Consider the following 22,814-nt stretch of genomic DNA (forward strand, 5'->3'; position numbering starts at 1 on the left):
TCCACTGTCAGTCGGTCATCAATGGAAGTATATGAAGCTCATAGTGAAGCACTGTGAAGGAATGAGTGCGACAGCTGCTGGGGGAATCCTACTACACTATCAGGTCACATGGTACATACACACTCTATCCTTCTGATCCCTCCACCCTTCCCCTCCCCTCTGTCTCTCACTAATGCTGTGTACAGTGAGGGAGGGGAAAAAAGCAGGAGGGTTTTAGAGGAAGGAGGAGGAGGGGGAGCAGCTGAGAGAGAGAGAGAGAGAGAGAGAGACAGGGGAGGGGGGAAAAGGAGAGGATGTGTGTGGTGAGAGCCACAGATTACAACCAGCCAGATACAGAAGCAGGCAAGACAGCAGCGTGGGGGACAGAAATACAAGGATAAAAGCCCCGCTGACCTTCTTCTCTCCTTCTGTGTCAGTCGAAAAGGAAGAAGAAGAGTGAGAAGAAGGGGGGACAGAAAGTAAAGAAGAGGAGTGCTGCGTTTCCAAGCGTGAGCGTTTCGGAGGACGGTGCTGTCACAGAGGAGGAGGAGGATGTGTGTGCAGCGTGTTGGTTTGTAACACACCAGTGACACGAGTGTGTGTGTGAAGTGAACTCCCCGCACACCCCCCATCATCAAAACCCCAACGTCATCATACCGAGAACCTAACCTAAGGTTACGCAAGCCATGCTCAGGACCCGGAGCCAGCCGAAGTCCTGCTGAACACCATGGCCCAGGTGAGGACACACACACACACACGCACATACACACACACACACTGTTTATCCAAAGCATGTATGCTGCTGCATATGTATTTGAATACACAAGCAAACTTGAGTTTTACTGAGACAGCGGTATATAAGAAATGCACCAACACGCACACTTTGAGGTTTCTTATCAACCAAAACAAGCCCTCTATCCTTTCTTTGTCTCTCTCTCTCTCTCTCTCTCTCTCTCTCTCTCTCTCTCTCTTTCTCTCTCTCACTTTCTCCTGCTGTCTGTCACACTACCAAGAAGTGCACAGGTGTTATCCTGTAAACGGCCAAGAGAAGTCTCCTGAGTTACTTTACTTTGACGTTTCAGGCACCTCTGCAGCTCTTAAGCAGAACAACTCAGAGGGAATTGTTGTTGCATCACCAAAAAAGGGAGTTGGGTTTTTGCAGTCGCCTCAATGTGTGTACGACAAAAGTAATGATCGTGTAACAATGATGTGCTTGTGAAAAACAATTGCAATTTAGCACTTTAAAAACCATGTCTAAACCTTTAACTGTCGCATCTATCAGTTGTCAACTGAGAGCAGGCGTCGCTGGGAGCCCATTCTGTCAATTTCTCTGGTGTTCTACCAACTGGAGAAAGTCATACATGACATAACATTTCCAGAGTTTAACTTTGTATTCCACTCACAATGTGGAAGCTAACATTAGCCCAGCTCGCTAATGTTAGCACTGATTCCCACTGGACTTTACTTTCTGTTGATGTCTTTTGTCTGGCTGAGTCTAGCCCGTGATAGCAGGCTTTCTTATATAGGTTCAGTTTTGGCGATGAACAACCATGTATATAATGCAATAACTGTGCATAATGTATTCATTTGAATGTAATGAAGACTCGTACTGTAATAATCAGCACATGATGTAAGAAAATGTCTGCGCATAACGTAATAACAGTTTTGGGCATAATGTAATACGTTATGACATCATTAGAAAAATGATTACATTATTAACTAAACAAAGAAAAGGAAGGATACTGTTCTGTGCACACGTATCACATGCACACACCTGGTTTCTATGTGCGCGGGTTTAGAGACTAATTGAAAAATGACGTATGTGAACAATTAGTTGACATGCTAAGAACCAGTATATTCAATTCAGCATCATCTCGGTAAATGTTCTCTTTTGTCCAGGTCACACATTCAAGAGGCTTCAACAATTTGGAACTAATTGATGAAAATTAACTACAGACCAAACAGACAAAGTCCAGTTGCTTTAAATTAAGGACTGCGCTTGTGTCATGTGAGGCTAGAAGGGTTCCTATGCTTAAGGAAGAAAATGAGAGTACTCTTTAAAAAATAAATTAAATCTGTTTGTTTGCGTGTAGTCGGAAGCCTTCTGTTTGCAGTTTGTTTGTAGTCCCAGCAGGCTGGTATTGACCAATCACGTAATCACCTGATAGGTGCACATAAGAAGAAGTATTGGTATTATCCATGGCTCCCAGAGGCTAAATTGTCGTCAGACCGAGATTGAGCCACCAGTAACAACGTCTTGTTGAAGGGTCCCGTTTTAATCGGGGCCCCTGCCTAATTGAGGCCCCTGGGCCCCCTATAGGAGTTAAACTACCCCTGCTTGAACCAACAGTTTTTCCTCTCAGCAACTGAAAGTTGTTGAAAATATTGTTTGGCAGCATTTGCTGCTGACCTCACCCACTCCCTGCTGCTCACTAACAGTTTGTGTTGCACACTACAGATGTGATTTGTGATTTCCTCTGATGAGAGGATCCCCTTCCAGTGACCACACCTGATACAAGCATTTCATTAAAACAACTCTGTGGTGTCTCAGTTGGTGGAAATGGGACACTTTGTTTGTGGAGTTTTACCCAAATGTTTTTGTGCTTTTCTGTGTGGGTAATTTTGGGGCTTTCGGTGGAGGAACTGCAGTAAGTGCAACAAAATCCTTGTGAAATGAAGTCGGGAGTATTTTTGGGCTTGTCTCTACGAGGGACAGAGACATCTCTCTGAGAGAAAGGAAGGTTGTGTATTTCTAGCCAATCGGCTCGATTCCTTCTGTCTGTGTTATGCGTGCATGTCTGAGAGACGTAGTCTTTTCATAGTTGTAGACAGAGACAGACAGTAAGAGAAAGAAAGCATGGCAGGTCTGTGAGGTCTTTATGGTGTGTGGAAATAGAGGATGGTGTCTCCTCTGAGACTGAACGGGCATTGAGTGTGTTAGGGTGGAAAGTCATTCTGCCCCGCGGGATAATAGAGAAACTATGTAGTGTGAAAGGTGCATTGTCTTTATTGTGTGTTGTGTATTTGTGTGTGTGGAAACGTCAGGATATCCTGCTCTTGCTCTTGTGGACAGACTAACACATTTACTGGAACAAATAGGAGACGGGTTCAAACTGATGAACTTCCCATCAACAACATCTGAAACAAACCCAGATCCTCATATAGAACAGGACTCAGATAGCACACTGATAGACTTTTATGACTACATGACTCATGTGATGCACTTTGGGCTGATTAAATATGTATTACTTGTGGACTATGGGGAGACTTTAACTTGAACTGAACTTTTAATGACTTATTGATCTGATTCCATCTAAATACACAAGACAAAATGTCATTACTATTAATAATACGAGGAGAAGTTGTATTAGGAGTAGTTTGGTCTTTTTGGAAGGTACAATAATTAGCTTTCTTTCCAAGAGTGAGATGGGAAAATCAATATCACTCTCATATCTGTGTGTTATGGGATCTCCACCGATTTCCAACATCGAAGTGTGTTTACAGGGGTTGTGGAGCACTGCTACGTTTTTCAGTCACGAAAGACACAAGTTCATATGAATGCAGAAGTGGAGGAGCGAAGCGGCACGGACTGCAATGACAGCAGAAAGACACAAAATAGGTAGGGTGATTGAAATATGCATCAGCTAAGATCATCATTGGATGAAAGGAGGGGCCACGCACAATCGTTGGATGATAGTCCAGAGGTGGAGCCTCAGTGTGATGACAAAACAGGCTGACAGTTGCTGATCTAGTGTAACGAGCATGAAAGTCCATGTAGGGGAAAAGCAAACGCAGGACTTTCACCCAGGCGACCGCTCTTCGTGTCAGTGAAACCAAGTCAATGTTGAGTTATTTTAACTTAGTTTTGTTAAGTAACATACGCGGCCTACTTACCCATTATGTAATAAGCATTCTTATTTTATGTGACAAACTTATTGTAACTCAAAACCACAACCTTTTCCTGAAGTATTTTTGTTGCGTATGTAAACCTAAAAGCTGAGTAAACCTACATTGGAAGTTTATTTTGAAAATAGACTATATTCATGTATCTAGCGGAAACTGCATGTTTCCTGTAAACACACAAGTTTATTTTGAAAAGACACATGTGACATGCCAAAAGTGACGCTAGAGGGGAACATAGAGCGTCATAGTGTGCAACGAAGGGCCACTGACCAAACGTCTGTATTTAACGAGTTGTTTGTGAGAAAGTGTTGTTGGTTCTGAAGACTACAAGTCTGTAAATGAAAGAAATCTGTCCCGCCTGCAGCTCTGTACGTAACACACAATCCCGAGATAGCCATCTTTTAATCATCCTGGGAAAGGAAGTGTATTCATTTCAAGTTTTCATGTTCACAATACAGGCTTGCCCACTAAATGCATCACTTAATTACATTTTTACTATAGTTCAGTCCTGACATCTTTTAACACTTCAAGCCTCAATTGTTTTCTAGGTTGTATTTTCATATAATTGTATGGAAAAATAGATATCGGGACGATAAATCGTAGATTAAACATTTATTTAACTCTTAATTCAATGAAGAATTTAAGCATGACCATCAAACCTCCACAAAATCGATTGAATCGATTATCAAGATGGAAAATTCCCATTCACAGTTTCACTTTAGTCTCAGTCAGGGGCGTTTCTAGGATTCAAAGAAAGGGGGGCTTAGCCCTAAGGGGAGTGGCATGTTTGCGCGCGGCAATGTTTTTTGGGGCCCATTTGGGGCCGCAGATATCCATTGTTTCAGACAGTTCATAGATTGGTTCAATCAGAAAGAGTGTGATTTTGCTCTGTAGTTTTGCTTGCATTCAGTATATGATAACACAAGAGACAGAATTTCAGGGTCATAGTGAAATTTGACAACACAAATATGAACTTTTCTCAAATAAAGAGAGAGAAATAATTTTCCTGCTTGTAAAGGAAAGACGGATAAACTAGCTTTCATATCCGCGTCACTCCCAAATCCTAATTCTTAAAGGGACCGCACACAATGGATGGAGAATGGACCTGACAGTGTCACGGTTTAGGCTTTGCCCCCTGTGTTCCTGTGTCTCTGTGTCTGTCTGTGTGTGTGTGTGTTTCCCCTGATTGCAGTCATCCTTCTCACCTGCCCAGTCCACCCAGCTGCCTTCAATCTCCTCATCACCCCACACATATATACTCCCCTGCTTTCCCTGTTCTGGTTGTCAGATCGTCCTTGTTCGTGCCCCTGTCTGTGCCAGTCTTGTGTTTCCCTCGTGCGTGCTCCTGGTTTGTTTCTATGTCTTTTTGTGACTTTGCCTTTTTGTATTATGTTTGGATTTTTGCCCGCTCCCTGTTGGAGTCGCTTTGAGTTTTTGTTTGAAAGCTCCTGGGCTCGGAGCAACTCCGGCAGTCTGGCCGTCCCCCCGAGCTCCTGGGCTCGGAGCAACTCCGGCAGTCTGGCCGTCCCCCGGTTGGATTATTTTTTCAACTTCACCTCGTCCCCAGTGTCTGTCTGCGCTTGAGTCTCAGATCTGCCCCTCGGACGTGACAGACAGTGTCAACTTTATATCGTTAAGTATAATGATAGGCTATTGGATTGTAATTTGAAGGGGGAGAAAACATACAAACCAGAACGCACGCACATATGTAACATGTTAGAGTTATTAATAACTTGTCCATGTGAGAAACGATAGTTTAATTTAATGACATCACCAAAATAAAAATCTTTTTAAAAAAAATTTTATTTAATTATTTGGGGGGGCTGAATAACATTTTAGGGGGGCTTCAGCCTAAAATAGGCCTAACGACGCCCCTGGTCTCAGTGAAGGAAACAATGCAGCCCCCCTAAAATAGGCCTAACGACGCCCCTGGTCTCAGTGAAGGAAACAATGCAGCGCTTTGAAAATGTAAGTGTTAATTGTTGCTCCACAATAAAGGCACTGTCAATCCAAAAACATCAGTATCTCAAGTGAAGCATCTCAGAAGCTCAAATGTATGAAATGTTGTGTGAACTGTGGCACCGCTGAAAAAGAGCATGCAACTCTAGATAAAGGTTTAAAAATACAAATCCTGTATTCTCGGTGAAACAGCGGAGGGGTCTGTGTAAGGTTCGGTCAACGTATATGTGCTTTACTCTGTGACTCACTGAAGTGACTCAGACTGAGCTGACATGTCCTCTTCACTGAGGCCAGTTCTGCAGCTCTGCTGCCTCCAGGCCTCTCCTGGGACTTCGCCTTTATATCTTCTCTCAATTACTCTGCACTGGCCACTCGTGCTCTAATGGCCAGTGTGCGTCCTTACATGTGGATTTCACTCAGTGCATTGGCCTTGCAGAGATGGGCAGAACAACAAAGGAAACTAAAGCGTTCAGAGGGAAGTTGGACAGAGGGCTGTTTTTTTAGACACTTTTGTTCGGTTGCAACCAACATGTTTGGACTGGTTATTTTGTACAGATAGTAATGTTTGAATTAAAATATCGAAAACTCCCATGACTGAAACTGCGACCCCTACCACTGAACAACCAAATAAGGAATTGAATCTCTTCAAAATGTTACATTATATATATACAATTCTGTATAACCATTCTGTATACAATTGTCCTATAACCAAATGACAGCAAGCTCCTCAACCTAAACACCAAAAGAGGTCACGTGTGTTTTCAAGAACAACCCATGTGAGAGTTTTCTGATGTGTCACCCCAATCAGGAGGATGACTCGTCAGTGCCGTCCAAAACCATAACAAACTAAGTCAGTAAAATTTTATTTATATAGCACCTTCAAAAACAAAGTTACAAAGTGATTCACAGCATACATATAAAATATGTATGTTTGTTACTTTTTAAAAGTTACCAACGTAAATTGAAATACGTGATGACTTTTCATTTCACATGAGACAGACAGCGGTCTCCTAGGTGAAAGTCCTGTGTTTTTTTGACGCACACATCCCCCGACGACCTCCCAACGCAGATTTTCGTGTGCTGTGATTAGAAGCATACGTGATACGTCAAAAACAATTGAATCCATGAGAAGGTATGTTTCCCTTCAAATGTAAGTGACAATGCAGTGTTGTTGTACGGGAACATCATTTTTAGGAGACTAAAACTCTGATTGGGAATTTTTTGTCTGACATTTGCATAAAATTGAAGCTTTCTCAACCTTCCCACATCTCGTCACTGAGTCTTTGAGTCTTGGTGTTCGAGGCCAGCATGTAGATTGAGGTTCAATTCACAAGGATTGGTATCCTATCACTTCTCAAACTTTTGGAGCCGTAGATATGAATGGTAAGACATTTTGACGCAGCCACATGAGGTCCTAGGTAGGACAACATGAACGTAAAAATGAACGAACAACCACTGCTTTTTCTAGTGAGAAAAGCCCAACAAATGGTATATTTTCGTACAGCCAAACAACATGCATTGCAGTAGTTTTGGGGAGGAATATGGTTGTCAACGTGTTGTGTCAGTTTAGGGCTTACACTTGCCAATAAGGAGGTCTAGGTCAGTGTTTTTTTTCTGAGTAGAAATAAGTGTGTCTGCTAAATAGTTTTGAGGACGTAAACATATTTTTAACAACACGTGTATTTTTAAAGATGCTCAACAGACTCTTACGATAAACCACAGAGGCACAAACGAACTCCAGATCATGATGAAGTGAGACACAAAAGCGTTGCGGGCTATTACATCCGGGCCTGTAATCGACATCCCAGCGCCGGACCCGACTGTTATCAGCACTCAGCAGAGGAGAAGGGAGGAGGAGGGGAAGAGGGAGGGATGGAAGGAGAGGGGGGAGGAGAAGACAAAAGAGAGACGAGCGGGAGGTGAGAGTGACAAATTATACTGACAATTCACCCATTGCTGCATGCGTCTCACATGTTTTCGTGTCTCAGACAGATTTGTTTGATCACATTTTACTTGAGGTCCCATTTGACGAGATTTCAGCTGCTGTGGATATAGTCTTTGTGGACAATGGTCCTCAGACGTTCCCTTATTTGGATTCCACTGTAGTAATAAAAAAGAGCTGATAGCCCCTGAATTACTTTTATTGATCTGCTTTCCTATATAGTTGTAGTCTACTTTATATTTTTATCCATGTTAAGGCAAGGCTGTAAGGATGGTGATTCAGTCATCACACAACTTTGATCTGATGAATTGTAATCACTGTAGCGATGCTCTGACTTTTCATGGAGCCCATAATCTGATTGAAATTTTAATTTGATCAATACTTTGGTGTAGCTGCAAAAAATGAACGGCATTCCCATCAGTACTGTGTTAAGTGCTACTTAGCCAATACTAGCATGCTAACACGCTAAACTGAGATGGTGACCTTGGTAAACATGATACTAAACATCAGTACGTTAGCATTGCCATTGTAAGCATACTAGCAAGTTAGCACTGAGCTCAAATTGTTCTAGGTTGTTCTTGGGCGATGGCGTCGCCGTCTTTGGCCTATCAGTAAAAACGGCAGCAGCCAGACAAATTATCTTCACCGGGCTGAGTGACATCAGTTGTTACGTTGGCTCCATGAGAAGTAGACATGATTAAAATGGCACTGTTTTTATTTACTGATTAATACATGTGCTGTATTTTTGTAGGCCAATCCGGAAGTTAGCATCGCCCTTGAATTCTGGATTATTGGTGAAAATAGGCTCTGGGTTTTGTTCATAAAGATAATCTTCACAAATCCACTTCCATGATTTTTTAAGCGTGAATGCAAGTGCCAGAAGTAAAAACGAACTATACCCCTGTTGCTATGAGCGCAAGTAGAAACACAACCAGGCTATAGAGGCGGTTCGGTGTGAGTCTCATTGAGCCACTTGTTAGTGATCGCCTTAAGACGATTCATTTTTGAATACATAACTTATGTCGTTGGGATCCATCCATTGAAGCTTCACTGAACCAGTACGATTTATTCCAACAGCCCCGCTGCCTCAGAGAGACACACAAGCACACATTTGCAGCTGCAATGCTATGCGAGACACCGCCGGTCACTTTCATTTTTAAAAATAGCAAGCTCGGCTTGGACATATAAAGCTCAGCTGCTTTGAATTTCTTTGCTGCTGGTCTGCAGACAATTCTTTCAAATTAGAAGTGCCTGGTTTGCCTTCAGACTTCTCTTTCTTTTTGCACTGCATACATACAGAGGGATGTGTGCAAGAGGTCTCGTTTGAAATGTTTCAAAAGGTCTTTTGCATTAGAGCCTGTAGGGTAACTTAAATTAGTTCCGATGAAAGACAAAAACAGCAGTTCTGATGGTGGTATTTCATTGTTATTTCTGGAAGTTGAGGATGGTGGAATGGATAAGCAATGGATCGGCAGCTTTAATGCAAAGATCATTTTTTTCAAGCATTGGCCAAAAATACGTCTCTTTTTCTGTGGTGTGTGTGTGTGTGTGTGTGTGTGTGTGTGTGTGTCACCTCCTGGAATTGGAATTATGTAGTGTATGTAACTAGAGTTATGTCCATGACCCCTTCAACGATCACTTATAGCAGACGAGGAAAAAGCCTGTGGTCCGCACACACACACACACACACACACACACACACACACACACACACACACACACACACACACACACAGTCCGTGTTTTAGCAGCTGCTCTTCATTGTTTGCCAATGAATTCATGCATTTAGACACACTTCTCCAAACAATAGAGTGAAATCTGTGCCACTGATTTAAGGAATGTGGTGGTGAGATGAAAACAATCCCTGAGCCTCGACAGCAATTGTTCCAAAGATTTTATTTTTCATCTGACTCTCTTTGAAGTTTCCTTCAAAATTATACTTTTTTTTTGCAACAGAATGAATGAAAAACACATCATGCAAGAGACTATATAATTTGGGGGAAATATATATTAATGCAACATTATATAACTTTTGACATAAGAAATGACACAACCTTACTCTTAGAAATATAAAGTTGTTTTCAAAGCGATAAAACGCACATTTGCTCAAATGTGCTCTTTAATGCTACTGACTCAAGAGGATCATAGGAAATGCTTTATGCCATTATTTCGGTCTGTATTTCATGTCTTGCATTTACTTTAAGCATGAAACACTGTCTGACTTCTGATCAAGAAAGGCACTATATGAACTAAAAACGTTGGGAACAGGTCTCCACCAGGTGTTTCTCCCTCTCCCCTACCAATAAAGAAGAGTTGAATCTCATGCGATTGTCCTACACGGCTCCGGCTTACGATCAAGATGTCGGCGAAGATGACAAACTTTAGTGAATAATAACAATGTATCCGCCAATGCTCCAGTTCAAAACAAGGTCAAACTTTTCTCTGGATGTCAGTTTTTGAACCACAACAAAGGCCAAAGTGGCCTGCAACAGATTAGGTACGGCTTGTTTTTAGCCCAGCGGATTGACGGAAATGCCTTTTGCTGCTGAAGAGGTTGTCGCGGCCTCTACTTCAAGAGGAGTGAGGAGTGAGCAGTCAATGACGATATAAAAGAAGTCAATAAAATCAACCACGGGAGGTCCTTGAGCAAACAATCAGGCTGATGGCTCCAGTAGTATGCGAGATTTGCCGTGGACAGACAGACACTGACACACACACACACACAAACGAACACATGATTTCCCCACAGGCTTACACAGAGATAATAAACTTCTCTTGCTTACATTGTCTTGTAAGTACTTGTGGATGCTGTTGAGCTGAAGTTACACCGCCTCTCACTAAGCTTCCAGAGCGTGCAGTACTGTCTTTATCATCGATAACTGATAATCATGTGTTATCCGTATGCTTCTTATAAATGAACGTGTTCTTGCTGAAACTCTTTTTCTTGAGTTCTGACATCAGCTCCACGCTGCCGCCGGCCTCGTGCATGACATCATCAGCGTTCTGCATTGTTCACACCTGCAGCGGCTGATTGTACCATCTGCGCTGTGACACACACACACACACACACGCACACACACAAAACTCCATGGGTTGGGCTGTGCAGTTGTGTGGAGGTTGTGTAACGATTTGTGTGTATTTGAATAAGTCAGAGTGTGTGTTGTGTGTTTGCCTCTTTTGCTGCTCCGCTCTAGTTCATTCATCTGTATCAGAGCTCTAAATAGAATGATAAAAGCCTTATTTCTGGTGTGTGTGTGTGTGTGTGTGTGTGTGTGTGTGTGTGTGTGTGTGTGTGTTTGCTCCTGACCTGATAATAGATTTCCTCCAGAGTGCATCTCCCTGAGGGTCCTCCAAAGAGAACATATTACGTGTGTGCGTATGTATGTGTGTGTATGTAATATGTCCCGTAGAAGAATAAGCAGTTGTTCTTGTCGCTTACACACCTGCACTCACTGCTGATCCTCTTAGTTCATCATCCTCACTTTTGGCACAGAGAATGTGTTTACTCTCTGAAACGGATCGCTGCACTGAACTCCTTACCATGCTACCTTATCATTAATGTGCTTCTGAATTTGCATCTTTGTTTTGTCTTCGTTTTGGGTTTCAACCATTTATTGCGGTGGTGTTATTCACTGCGCACCCCCCTGCAGATTACACCGCGTTCGTGTGTGGTCGAACACGGTAAAAAACATGCCGTCTGCAGCAACGTTTTTAGCTTCTCACAAGCACAAGTTCACTATTAATGCAACCAACAGGTTTTACCGACTCACGTCAACGTGTCTGTGGTGCCTGACTGGTAACCATGGATGTGTTATGATAACTGACATGCTGCGCTGAAGGACTAAGAATGGATAAAAACATGTCAAAAAATATCACAGCACATAACTCCCAGTAATGTCAATAGCTTTTTACAGAGCTTTCACCCATATCCCATGAACTTCACCCATGGCATAGAGGGAAACACTCTGTATGTTAAAGTATGTAATATTTTATCACAGATATGGATTCACTATATTTTTAGGCAGCATTACTTGTAGTAATAGTAAAAATGTAATTGCGTTTCTATCCACCTGTTTTTATCTGCATTTTCAATTTACACTTGAAAAAAATGGAAACGCTAGAAATTTCATTAGAAAAAAGTCCAAATATCACAATGATCCGCTTTTTCTTTAAATTTTTTAAAATATGCGCTACATTTGGATGGAAACCTGACTAGTGTTCCTCTGTATCTGTTTAGCCACAGTTGCCATTCAGCATGCAAATGTTGTGGATTATAATTTTAATTAGTGTGTTATTTTTGTCATAGCAGATGGTGGTGTGTTGGTCACATCTGTTCTGTGCATGTGTTTCCAGTTGACATGTGCATTAAAGTAGTCTGTGTTGTTGAGACATTAGACCAGTAACACATGCTCTCTTTTCACACTTGTCTCCAGTTCCATTGGAGGCTGTTTATTATTAAGTATATTTACATTTTGCAAATCAGGTCTGAGCTTCCAGCTTCTAGAGGATCTGATCAGTTTTGGGTCTGGCCAGGTGCTAATAAATAATATCATTGGATGGAGGGTCCATCTCACGGTACCTTAATGTTACCACTCCAGTAAAATTAGCCTAAAATGCCTATCCAAGGCATACCCAAAGTAAATTGAAAGCTGTTCTTGAACCATTTGGAGTACATGCATGGTTTTGGTCTCTTTTGAAAGGTAACACTCTGAGTTGTTTCCCCAACAGTCATAATCACTGTCAGTGCTACTGGCATTGAGTAATAGAAGTTTGAACACACTGAAGTAGAAGGTTTTTATTTCCACTTGAATATTGTTTTGCAAACTGATGCCTGCAGATGACTATAGCTAGGTCTTATTAGCTGGAAAACACAATGGGACCACAGCATGAAGCCTTACCTAGTCCAAGTTCAAATTTGATAACAATACCACAGAAAATGAATATTTTACACATGTTTAACTAAGGGTATATCTAGGCGCTTTCCAAAAAAAGACATTTGGGGACCAATGGTAACCATAGTAATATACCTAGGCTGTGTAGAAATGTGTATTCATAATTCAAACTAAAGCTTATTTATATCTAAATACAGTTTTCTATAAGTTATTTCACCATTATTTTCTTTCCTAAATTCTCAAAAACCACACTTTGCATTTAGAACACGGACACAGCGACCTGACTCGCAGTTACACAGGTGACTTCCGTGTTCTGCCTCTAAATCCACCCCCTGAAGCTGCATATCATTATTTTCAAAATTTCATTGGCTATACGAAGTGTCAGTCATCAGAACGATTGGTTGCAATTGGCTCGAGGTTTACACGAAAGAAGAGGGGCAGGCACTTTCCTTCAACGCGGACTCTCATTGGCTATTCTAGGCTGTAGACAGGACATGGAAGTTCTAATTGGGTCCAATGAGGTGTTCAATCGAAACATCAGACTGCAGCCGCCATTTTCAGATCCAGAGAGTGTCAATGTTTACATGCGAACTGAAGTTACGTTCGAAAATACATAGATAGTTAGGCATATCTGCCGGCTAATTTGAAATGATGCAACATCAGTCCATGGGTATTTATGGACGTAATAATGTGTTTTGGACTAAATATTTTACTGGATTGGATCGTCTGGACGTTTGGCAATGTAACAAGACCGTTTTTGTTGGAATATTATCGAGGGGTGGACTTCTATAAAGCTTCATCGGTGAGTTGCCTCGATTTTGTAAATGTTTGTTTGTGGGTTGGTGGTCTGACAGAGGCGTTGATTGTACCTGCTGTTGTGATTGTATCTTGAAATGGTTTGCATAAATCGAATTACAAGAATCTTAGGTTTCCAAAAAGATGTCGCATCAGTGCCTACCTATAAATAGTAGTTGTGTACATAACACAGATGTACAGTTACCACTCCAACAGCCGCGGGCGGGCCGTCGGAGTGGTAACAGGTTTTAAAGTGCCAAATTCAAGCTCTGTCAAGTCTGAGAAATAACCCTGATGATGTGTAGTGATGTCATCTCTGCTTGGTCAGTAGCCGTAAGCTTCAAACTATGACACTCTACATACCCCTCTCGCGTCAGTTTTGGATGTGTCAGGGGCGGTGTGTCAATGTACAACTCATAGTGTCTTTTCAAAATAAACTTTCATCATCACAGGAAGTTAGGTTTAAGCAACAAAACCACTTATGGTTTATGAAAACAACTAACTTAACTTCCCTGACTTACAGCTCAGGTGATCTACAAACAAGTAACGGGACAAACGACACTAACATCTCGTGACAAAATGTCAAAATGTCCTTCTTGAATTACATGGGATTCGAACAACAGTCTCCTGGATAAAAGTCCTGCGTTTGTTTGACCCATCCACCTTGCCTTCACCCCGCACCTGCCGGGCCTATTTTACTTTTTACACTACGTCAGTTGCTCTGAACGTGTATTAAGCCCGCGGGGGTGATTACATTGGAGTTGGATGCAAGGCCAGAGCGTTGAACACCGATGCTAACGGGTGTGCGTCGGTGTCAGACGCTGAAGAGCCGTGACCAAGCTGCGGTATTTAACGCATTGGGGTTGGTTTATCAGGCAGGGTCTAATGAAAATATGCAATCGGCTGCTTTATGGGAAATGTAGGATCTAGTGTCTTTGGAGCTTGACACATACTAGGGACCTAACCTCAGGATATCTCGGCCTCCGCTGCCTCAGCGTTCACCATTCTTTTTTTATTCTATCTCCTACAAACTCCCGACTTCATGTAAGTGTAACACTCTAAGATCAAAACAGTAGCATCCCTCCTTTAGATCACTGCTTCCTATTAACATTTACCAAAATATGGCCAATATCAATGCCAGATGGAAGAGAAGCTTGGGCGGCCATTGTGAACACACTGAAAAAGTGAAAGACCTGCAGCGTCTCCACATTACCAGCAGACCAGGTTTACCTCAGGTTGACTAAGCCGAGTTGGCAGCAACAGTCAAAGCGGGAGCCTGCAAAGTAAATGAGTCCTGATACTCACCATCATAGCACCATCAAACCCTACAGTGCTTGTAATGTATTTAGTTGGTGTGCAGGGGATGCACATGCATCCGTGCACCAATATCAAAATGTGCGGAAAGATCCTCATTACATTTACAGTGTAGTAGTGTGAATGCAACACCCCTGAACAGTTCATTTGAATTAAAACAATGTAATCACTCAACGTCTGAAAAAGTGTTGTAAACCCTCCCAGAGAGTGTGTGTGTGACAGGATACCGCACAGGTCAGATAAGACTTTTTTTGTATGTGTGTGAGTGTGTGGTGTGAGGGCGTACGTATGCACTGGCGAGCGTGGTGAGTAGTGGCAGGGTTTTAAATCCAGCAGATTAAGGCTGTTGTGTAACGAGATGTTGGGCTGTGCTTTGTGAGATTGACTTTTGCTCTCTGTGGGGATTAAATATATGCGTTTTATGGATGAAAGGGGGGGGGGGACTTTGCTGCTCCTCTAACAGCCAGGTGTGTGGAGGAAGACTTCATTCATAAACATTCATGGTCTCAACCACTTTCTTCCATTCAGTTTGAATTACTAAGAGACAAGTTGCCACAGGCACTTCATTTTCTGTTTTGGGTTGGATCTTTGCATAATGAGTATGCATAATACAAAAGGTCACTCTGTTTTCAGGATATTTTTTGCTTGACGGAAAAGCAGACGTTGGCTAACATCTGTTTAAATTGAAATTAGACATCTCTGCAATATTGGATGCACGTTTGGCTGTTTTTAAAAATAAAAATCCGAAGCTCACTGAAGACTGCAATGTACAGGCCAGAGAACACATGCTGCTTTCCCCACAAACAAAGAAGGCGGCCATAGTGTGACGTCATGATGACTTTGAGAATATATCTGTGTGTTAAGTACAGAGCTTCAGACAGAGAGCCACGCTAGCCGAGTCAGCTGGAGTCGAGATGTCACTGAGCTAGCTTAGCATAGGCAATACATAAAGCATGTAACTCCTCCTACTGGTTTTGACACTTCTGTTCTGTCAATAATAAATAAATGGGATACTACTGATGAGCTTTAGTTTTTCTAGACCTTTTTCTACTTTATTACAGCGACTGGCTCCCCCTACTTCCTTTTTGCTAAACTTGGCTAACCACATCCTGACTCCAGCTAGCCTGGCACTCTGTCCAACACTAAAACCTCTAAAGTTCATTGATTTACACATTGTATCTCATTTAATCTGTACATTAAGAGACAATTTGTAGTTTTAAGTGGTTTGTACATCCTTCCTGTTCTTATGTGCATCGTCTCCAGCTATGTCCTTTGCTTCCTGACTCAGTATTTAACGCACAAACGTGACAGTGATATTGATCCTTTCATTCTCTAATCATCAGAAAGAAACCAAATAATTATATTTCCCAACTGTTTCTTTAACATGAATATTAGACTTTACAGAATGTTTTCACATTCATTTTATAAAAACAGAAAGTTAGGTTTGAGAAAGTGCTTCTCTTTTAATTTTCTTTTTATGCTCTGACTAACTTCACATTTAGATTTGTGACAAAGTTGACCTTAAAGCAGTAACAAATAGGCCAGTGGAACAATTAAGCTGTCAACACAACGCTGACATTGTCACAGTTCATATGACGAACTTGCTCTCCACTGACTCCTGAGAAAAATATCTGTCTCTTTGGCTGCTAAATGCTCCACCGTGTTCGCCAGCTAGCCACTGACTTTGCCTGCCGTTTGGTGCATTCAGTGGGCAGAATGTTCTCTTACTGCTGTCCGAGTGAGTGAAGTGGTGGTAGTCATGTCTGTGGTAGGAGATGGGACACTTGGCTCACCCCCACTTTGGGATTTAGTGTGTTTTGACAGCTAAACGGACTTTTGGAACTTTGATTAAACCTGTCATTTGCTTCCAAAGAGTGCGTGTGTGTGGTCCCGCTGTGGCTGCAGGCGGGTGACACTGATGCGAGGTGATAGTTCTGTAATGTAGAGCCTCTCTGAAGCCACAGAGCTTGGATTCAATCAGCAATTTACATGTGTGATTAAGCCAGAACCAGTTTCATCCCTGCAGAAAAGTTCCCACATGATGCTGGAGAAGTCATGTCACATACACTTATTACACATATTCATATATTCATTCATATTCATTCATTTTTATTGTTTGTAGAGTTTTTTAACAGTTAGCTCGCCCTCTAGTGATCACTCCGCACCACTGCTTCTATCTTTAGCTTCAGTGGTGAGGATTAGATGGATTAGATCTTTAGCGAAATCTCCCCGTGCTGCTGTAAATAGACAGATGGGTGTTTCCCCCACCCGACCCCAATATGCACACACGCACGCACGCACGCACACGCACACGCACACACACACAGCCTCTCTCTGTTGCCATGCCAGGCTACAACATAACAGAACACTACAGAACAGAGGAAGCTCTTCTCTATTTAAGACTTTAAATCCAAAATAAGATCATTGTATCCTATTCTTAATTTTCCATTGCATTTCATTGATAGCAAAACGTTTTTGATTGTTTAATGTTGAATGGTTTTACAGTGACCTATGGACTCCATTGATGAAAAGCACCAAGGGGGTTTTATCGATTTTCAATTACAAAGCATTAATATACTTACTACACCATATTAGCAGTTAATACTATACCTTATTATATTATATTCAACTTTAAAGGTTCTATATACGGGATTCAGAGCACTACTATGGCAGCAAACAACTACTGTCGATGTAAATACATATTTCAGTAATGTCTACCTGAGCAGAGAAGGAAGTCTCTCTCCCTCTGTGTGTGTTGTAGTCCAAGTTTCTCTGTGCTTTGTTTACGTTGCCGGTCCGGCCACTCACGCACGTTAGTGCACGTGAGTCTCTGTCTCGTTCTTATGAATCCCACTGCTTTCATTGGGACACCTGCCCTGTGTAGCTTTCAAGCGCTAGGATTGTCAAACATGAACCTATCGTCTCTGCCTCAACCAGCTAAGGTGAACACTGTGAGCTCTGTCAGCACTGTTGTCGTTGTTGTGCTGTTAGCATCGTTAGCCGCTAGCCACCACCGCATCTGTCACCGTGTTTGAACCTGGCAGCTTCACAGTTACGTTTTCAAACATATAGACCCGAAAAGACATTTGTTCTGTGTTTGACCGAGAGTTGAACCAATGCATCTCTGTGTTTGGACACTGCTATGCTACGTTGCAACATAGAGCCCATTGTACCACTGTGTGGTACATTAAACTGTAAAATGGGGAGTGAGGATGGAGGGTTAGCAGAGGAGGGGAGGGGTATGGGTGGAAGTCACAGGGTACATGAGGAGCACGACTGGGGGATGATGGGAGGATGTGGATGTTGGGTCTCAACAGGCCCCCCTGCAGTGGGGATGAAACTCTTTTCAGAACAAGGCCAGATTAGTGCCTCCACAGCACCCCCATATGCACACACACACACAGGTCACCCTCCTCCCTCCACATCGGGATGATCATCACTTTCCAACACAATGTCTAGATTAAATCCTCACCAGCCTTGTTTTTATTGGAGCACATACAGGATAAAGACTGTTGGCTGCTGATTCTTGGAAAACCTTTTTTTTTGTGATGTTTTTGCGTCAACAGCTGCTGCTAATCTCCTTTGATGGAAGATCAGATACAGCATTTCCAATTAATCCCCAATCCTTTCGTCTGGGGTAGCATTTGAATTAAAAAAAGACAAACATGGGACCAACTGAGGGGGAATACCCAAACAAAGGCAGTACATTTACATTACATTACAGTCATTTAGCAGACGCTTTTATCCAAAGCTCTGCACTGCGCTCATACATACGATCACTGCTGATAACGCCGTCCAAACCCACGGCATCATCCTGGAAGCACAACGCCCACCCTCCGGTCCGCCCTGAGGTAATAAACACTGTTAGCTGTAAGCCTCCAGCTCAGCCGTCGCCATGTTGAGAGCCATGTGGAGAGCCATGTGGAGACAATCCCTTTATCATAGCTATGCTATGGATATTGAATTTAGCACCTTAAAATTATAATTAATACATACATTAATTAATATATTTAATGTAAATAAATAGGATATGAATAAAGGTTCACTGAAACCCAGTATAGGTCAAACTCTTGTCACTCTCCCATTAGTCTGACAGCATACAGTAGGTAGGTACTGTATAGTTTGACAGTAGGTAGGTACTGTATAGTTTGTGAGGCAAGAATGCCATCATCACATGAAAAATTCAAAACATGAAGGAAGCACTAACCTTGGTAAACGAGAGACTGATGTAAAGCTTGGTAAAGAATTAAAACCAACTTCAGTACCAAGGAGACGCAGACAGGAAGAGCAGGCGAAATCTCAGTCTGACGTCATGATGTCAGAGGACGTAGATTGGACCAGCGCTTACATAACGGAATTTAATAGTTCTCCTGTGTTCCATGATGCATGATTGCATGTCAAAGTGATGTAAGATGTGATTTTGAGAAAATACTTGGTCAGTGTGTGTGTGTGTGTGTGTGTGAGTGAGTGCAGTGTGACGCCAGTAGAGGGTGTATGAGAGTGTACGTCGACACTCAGCTTCTCTCTCTTCTCGTTCTCCCCTATGATTCTATGTATTACATAATGACTGCAAGTTTGTGAGTGCATGTGTGTGTGTGTGTGTGTGTGTGTGTGTGTGTGTGTGTGTGTGTGTGTGTGTGTGTGTGTGTGTGTATATAAATATATGTACTTGTTTGCGCATGCTCTTTCCTCTGTCCTGAGGGCACTGTCGGCCAGCATCAGCATTGGGGCTGTGTCTCGCTCCACTGACCATGAGCGCGCACGCACGCACACACACACATGCACGCACGCACGCACATACACTTTCAGCCACGACAACTCTCCCATTAAACTCCCAACACAGCGTGCAGTAAGATAGAAAGGCAGACTGACAAAATGTAATGAAATACATCCGAGTTTAAAACCAAGAACATGAACCTGTAAAAAGCTGAATGATAATTAATACTTTATAGCAGGGGTCTTCAACGTTTTTCAGGCCAAGGACCCCCAAACCGATAGAGAGATGGAGCAGGGACCCCCAACTATATATATTGTATAAAATTGTGTTCTATATTAAATGGGCCTAGTACCTTGTATACCTCTTTATTGTGCATTCAATACTAAGCTATTCAAATAATACACAGGTTCATATATTCATGTTTTTATTTTAAACATGTGCAAGCTACAGTGAGTAGGGTGGCCGTGCCACTGCCATTTATAAACATACCTTGTCAGCTGATACCAATGCCAGTATCAACATTGTCTGTCAATTGCATGATAATCATGCATACAAGCTATTCAAATAGATGCCTATTAGTGCCACTGCCATGCATAAACATACCTGTTGTCTTTCATACAATACTGAACTATTAACATAATGGACAGATTCATGTTTAGAGAAACGTTTTGCATTTTTCCTAATTGCTTATGGACATGACCTGAATGATGCTGAGAGTCTTTAACCACAGTGATGGCCTCTACATAACGTTTAGTTTTAGTTCATTTACATGTCATATTGAATGTGTTGTGTCAGACTTTTTCTACGTTAAACTAAGACTGATCTTTTCTTTAACCACGTTGTGATTGTCGTATATGTAAGCATTCGACCCAGTCTCTTAGAAATTGTGTTTATGTACTACCAATTTTTTAATATCAAATATTTTCTGAGAGAAATTTATTGCCAGCTAGATCACATTTGTTTCAACATCATTAAAATTGTTTTTAATGCACAAATCTACCAAGTCACAAAAAATGTTGACAGAGCAACTCAGGACCTCCACTACCGTGTGTGTGTGTGTGTGTGTGTGTGTGTGTGTGTGTGTGTGTGTGTGTGTGTGTGTCTCTTCTCCCTCTTCATTCAGATGACCGTAGGTAGATCTGGGCAGTGTAAATGTTTTTGTGATCCTTTAGGATTACAAAATCGTCTCTGTGTGCAGTCCTATTCTCCCATGTAGTCAACGCTCAGCATTACTTTATCATTTATAGTAAAGCATGCAAAAATTGCCAGTATGGTCCTTTAAGACGTCTCAGTTTTTTGCTCAGTTGTCATGCAGCCACGATATTACGTCCATACTTACCTCATATAATGACAATTGACAATGGAACCGTATCCATTAAAACTGAGCAAACTCCATCGTGTGATGAAGGACATGAGATGTGGCTATAAACCCCGAGAGAAATCTAGTAAGTGGACCTTGACTTACATTTTTGTTTTATTTAAAAACAGTTTTCAAGGTCAAGAATGAACCTGTAAGCTCAATTTCAGGAGTTTGGTCGATGGATTTTTAGGTTTGTCGTAAACTCATAAGTTCTCAAAGGAGCAGGCAGGCCTCTACTTCATTGTAAAGGGCAACATTCTTAATATCAGCGTTTCCATTTTTTAAAATAATGGTCGTAAACTATATTTTGCAAGTGGTTTATTGCATTAATCTTTCGTGTCTCATGTGTTCAATGTGTCTGACGTTTTGGTTCCAGTGTTAAAAAACTTTTTCTTTCTTTTTATAAAACCATCGGCCGCTTTTTGGTCTCGGCGCTACTGCAAAACCCCACCCTCAGTCAAACTGACACAGAGCTGAAGAGAAGCTGCCTTCCTAAGTCAGTTATTAGATACTAAATCTGAATTATGAGATACTAAGTCATAATTATTACATACTAAGTCAGAATTATGAGATAGTAAGTCATAATCATGAGATGCTAAATCTGAATTATGAGATAGGAAGTCATAATTTTTAGATATTTTGAGAAGTTTTCTCATTATATTGATTTACAGGATCTTTATTTTTGTCATCACAGTGGCGGAAATGGGTTTCCATAGTTTAGAGTTATGCTGGGGTTCTTTCAATCCAAAAGTGATCTCTTTTTTTACGCCTTTATTTTGAAGTCCAATTTGCCAGATTTCCGGTACTATTGTGGTCTTAATATGGCCGCGTGACGCTTCTCGTAGCGGGACTGTTTACGTTGTAGAGAGAGGGAGAGGAGGACCAGTTCAGTCCGTGCAGAAGTGCAGAAGCCGCTATCAACGACGGGACTGTCCACAATGTTGACAGCAGAGTAGTTTTCAAACAGTTTCGTTGTTCGGCTCACACACACCGTTACCAGACGTTGAGAACCCAATGAATGGAGTTACTTTTTGCCTTGTTGGAATTCCACCTCACTCAGAAACTGAAGTAAGTCCAAAACTGACTACAGTGTTTCTCTTGTCTTGGTCATGACTGAAAGTATTTTCCGTTTCATGTCACGATATAGTGTTTTTATTGTGCTGCAGTTCTGTGTTTCCCTTTTGTAACTTGCGGGTTTTTTCCCTCGGTTGCCAACCCGATACATTAGCTTAACGTATCTTTAGCTAACGTAAGTGTAACGCTGTATACACCCGTAATAACCGAGTCCGTGTCAAATGATGTAGCATACGGCTATCTGCATAACGCAAACGACCAACCCTTTCTTTAACTTCAAAGACACTACATTATTTTATTTTTTTCAGTCAACCCTAATGGTCCATCTTTTTGCATTCTAGTCACAGGCTACTTGTCATATAAAGTAAGTTTCCCGCACTACTACGGTCCTCGTACAACGTCACGAGCTGCATCGTCTCCTCCGGGGACACACCCTGGCTGCTGGGGCTGTGCCTTCTGGAGATGTTCTCGTGCACTTCTCCGTGTCTTATGCAACTTGCCAAATTCCCCAACTCGACACAAAACTGTGCAAGCTGTTCAACCACATAATGTTAAGCCATGAATAAGTGATGACTTGAAGTGCACTGTTGTATGTTTGAAAGCAGAGGGAGGACAATGCAGACGTCCTCTCCACCGACCACCAGCGGATCATATGCTCTGCGAAGCACTGAATCATGTTGTCCGTGAGTTCAGGGAATGCAGCACATATTTCTGCTGTGACAGTTTTACACCCCCCACTCCCAATTGCAGAGATGAGGTACGGGTGGGTGGGCAGAGAGACAATAAGAAATTGGTCTGGAATGCATGTATTTTCATATGCCAGCCCACATATGCACAGTCAGTGACAGAAGGCACATTGTAGCCGTTGGTCCTCTCTCT

General features: G+C 42.0%; 1 protein-coding gene across 1 annotated transcript in view; it reads left to right on the top strand.

The window, feature by feature from the left end:
- Positions 1-339: 339 nt before the first annotated feature.
- The window catches only part of LOC142951589 (rho GTPase-activating protein 23-like), a 71,484-nt gene continuing 49,009 nt past the window's right edge, over positions 340-22,814 (top strand). The window contains exon 1 of the mRNA XM_076093225.1: positions 340-715. Within this exon, the coding sequence (XP_075949340.1) occupies positions 707-715 (9 nt within the window). The 5' untranslated portion in view covers positions 340-706. The remainder of the gene's footprint in view (positions 716-22,814) is intronic.

The sequence above is a fragment of the Anarhichas minor genome, unplaced genomic scaffold (genome assembly GCF_050575085.1).
Source record: "Anarhichas minor isolate MPS153535 unplaced genomic scaffold, ASM5057508v1 ptg000017l, whole genome shotgun sequence".
NCBI classification, from domain to species: domain Eukaryota; kingdom Metazoa; phylum Chordata; class Actinopteri; order Perciformes; family Anarhichadidae; genus Anarhichas; species Anarhichas minor.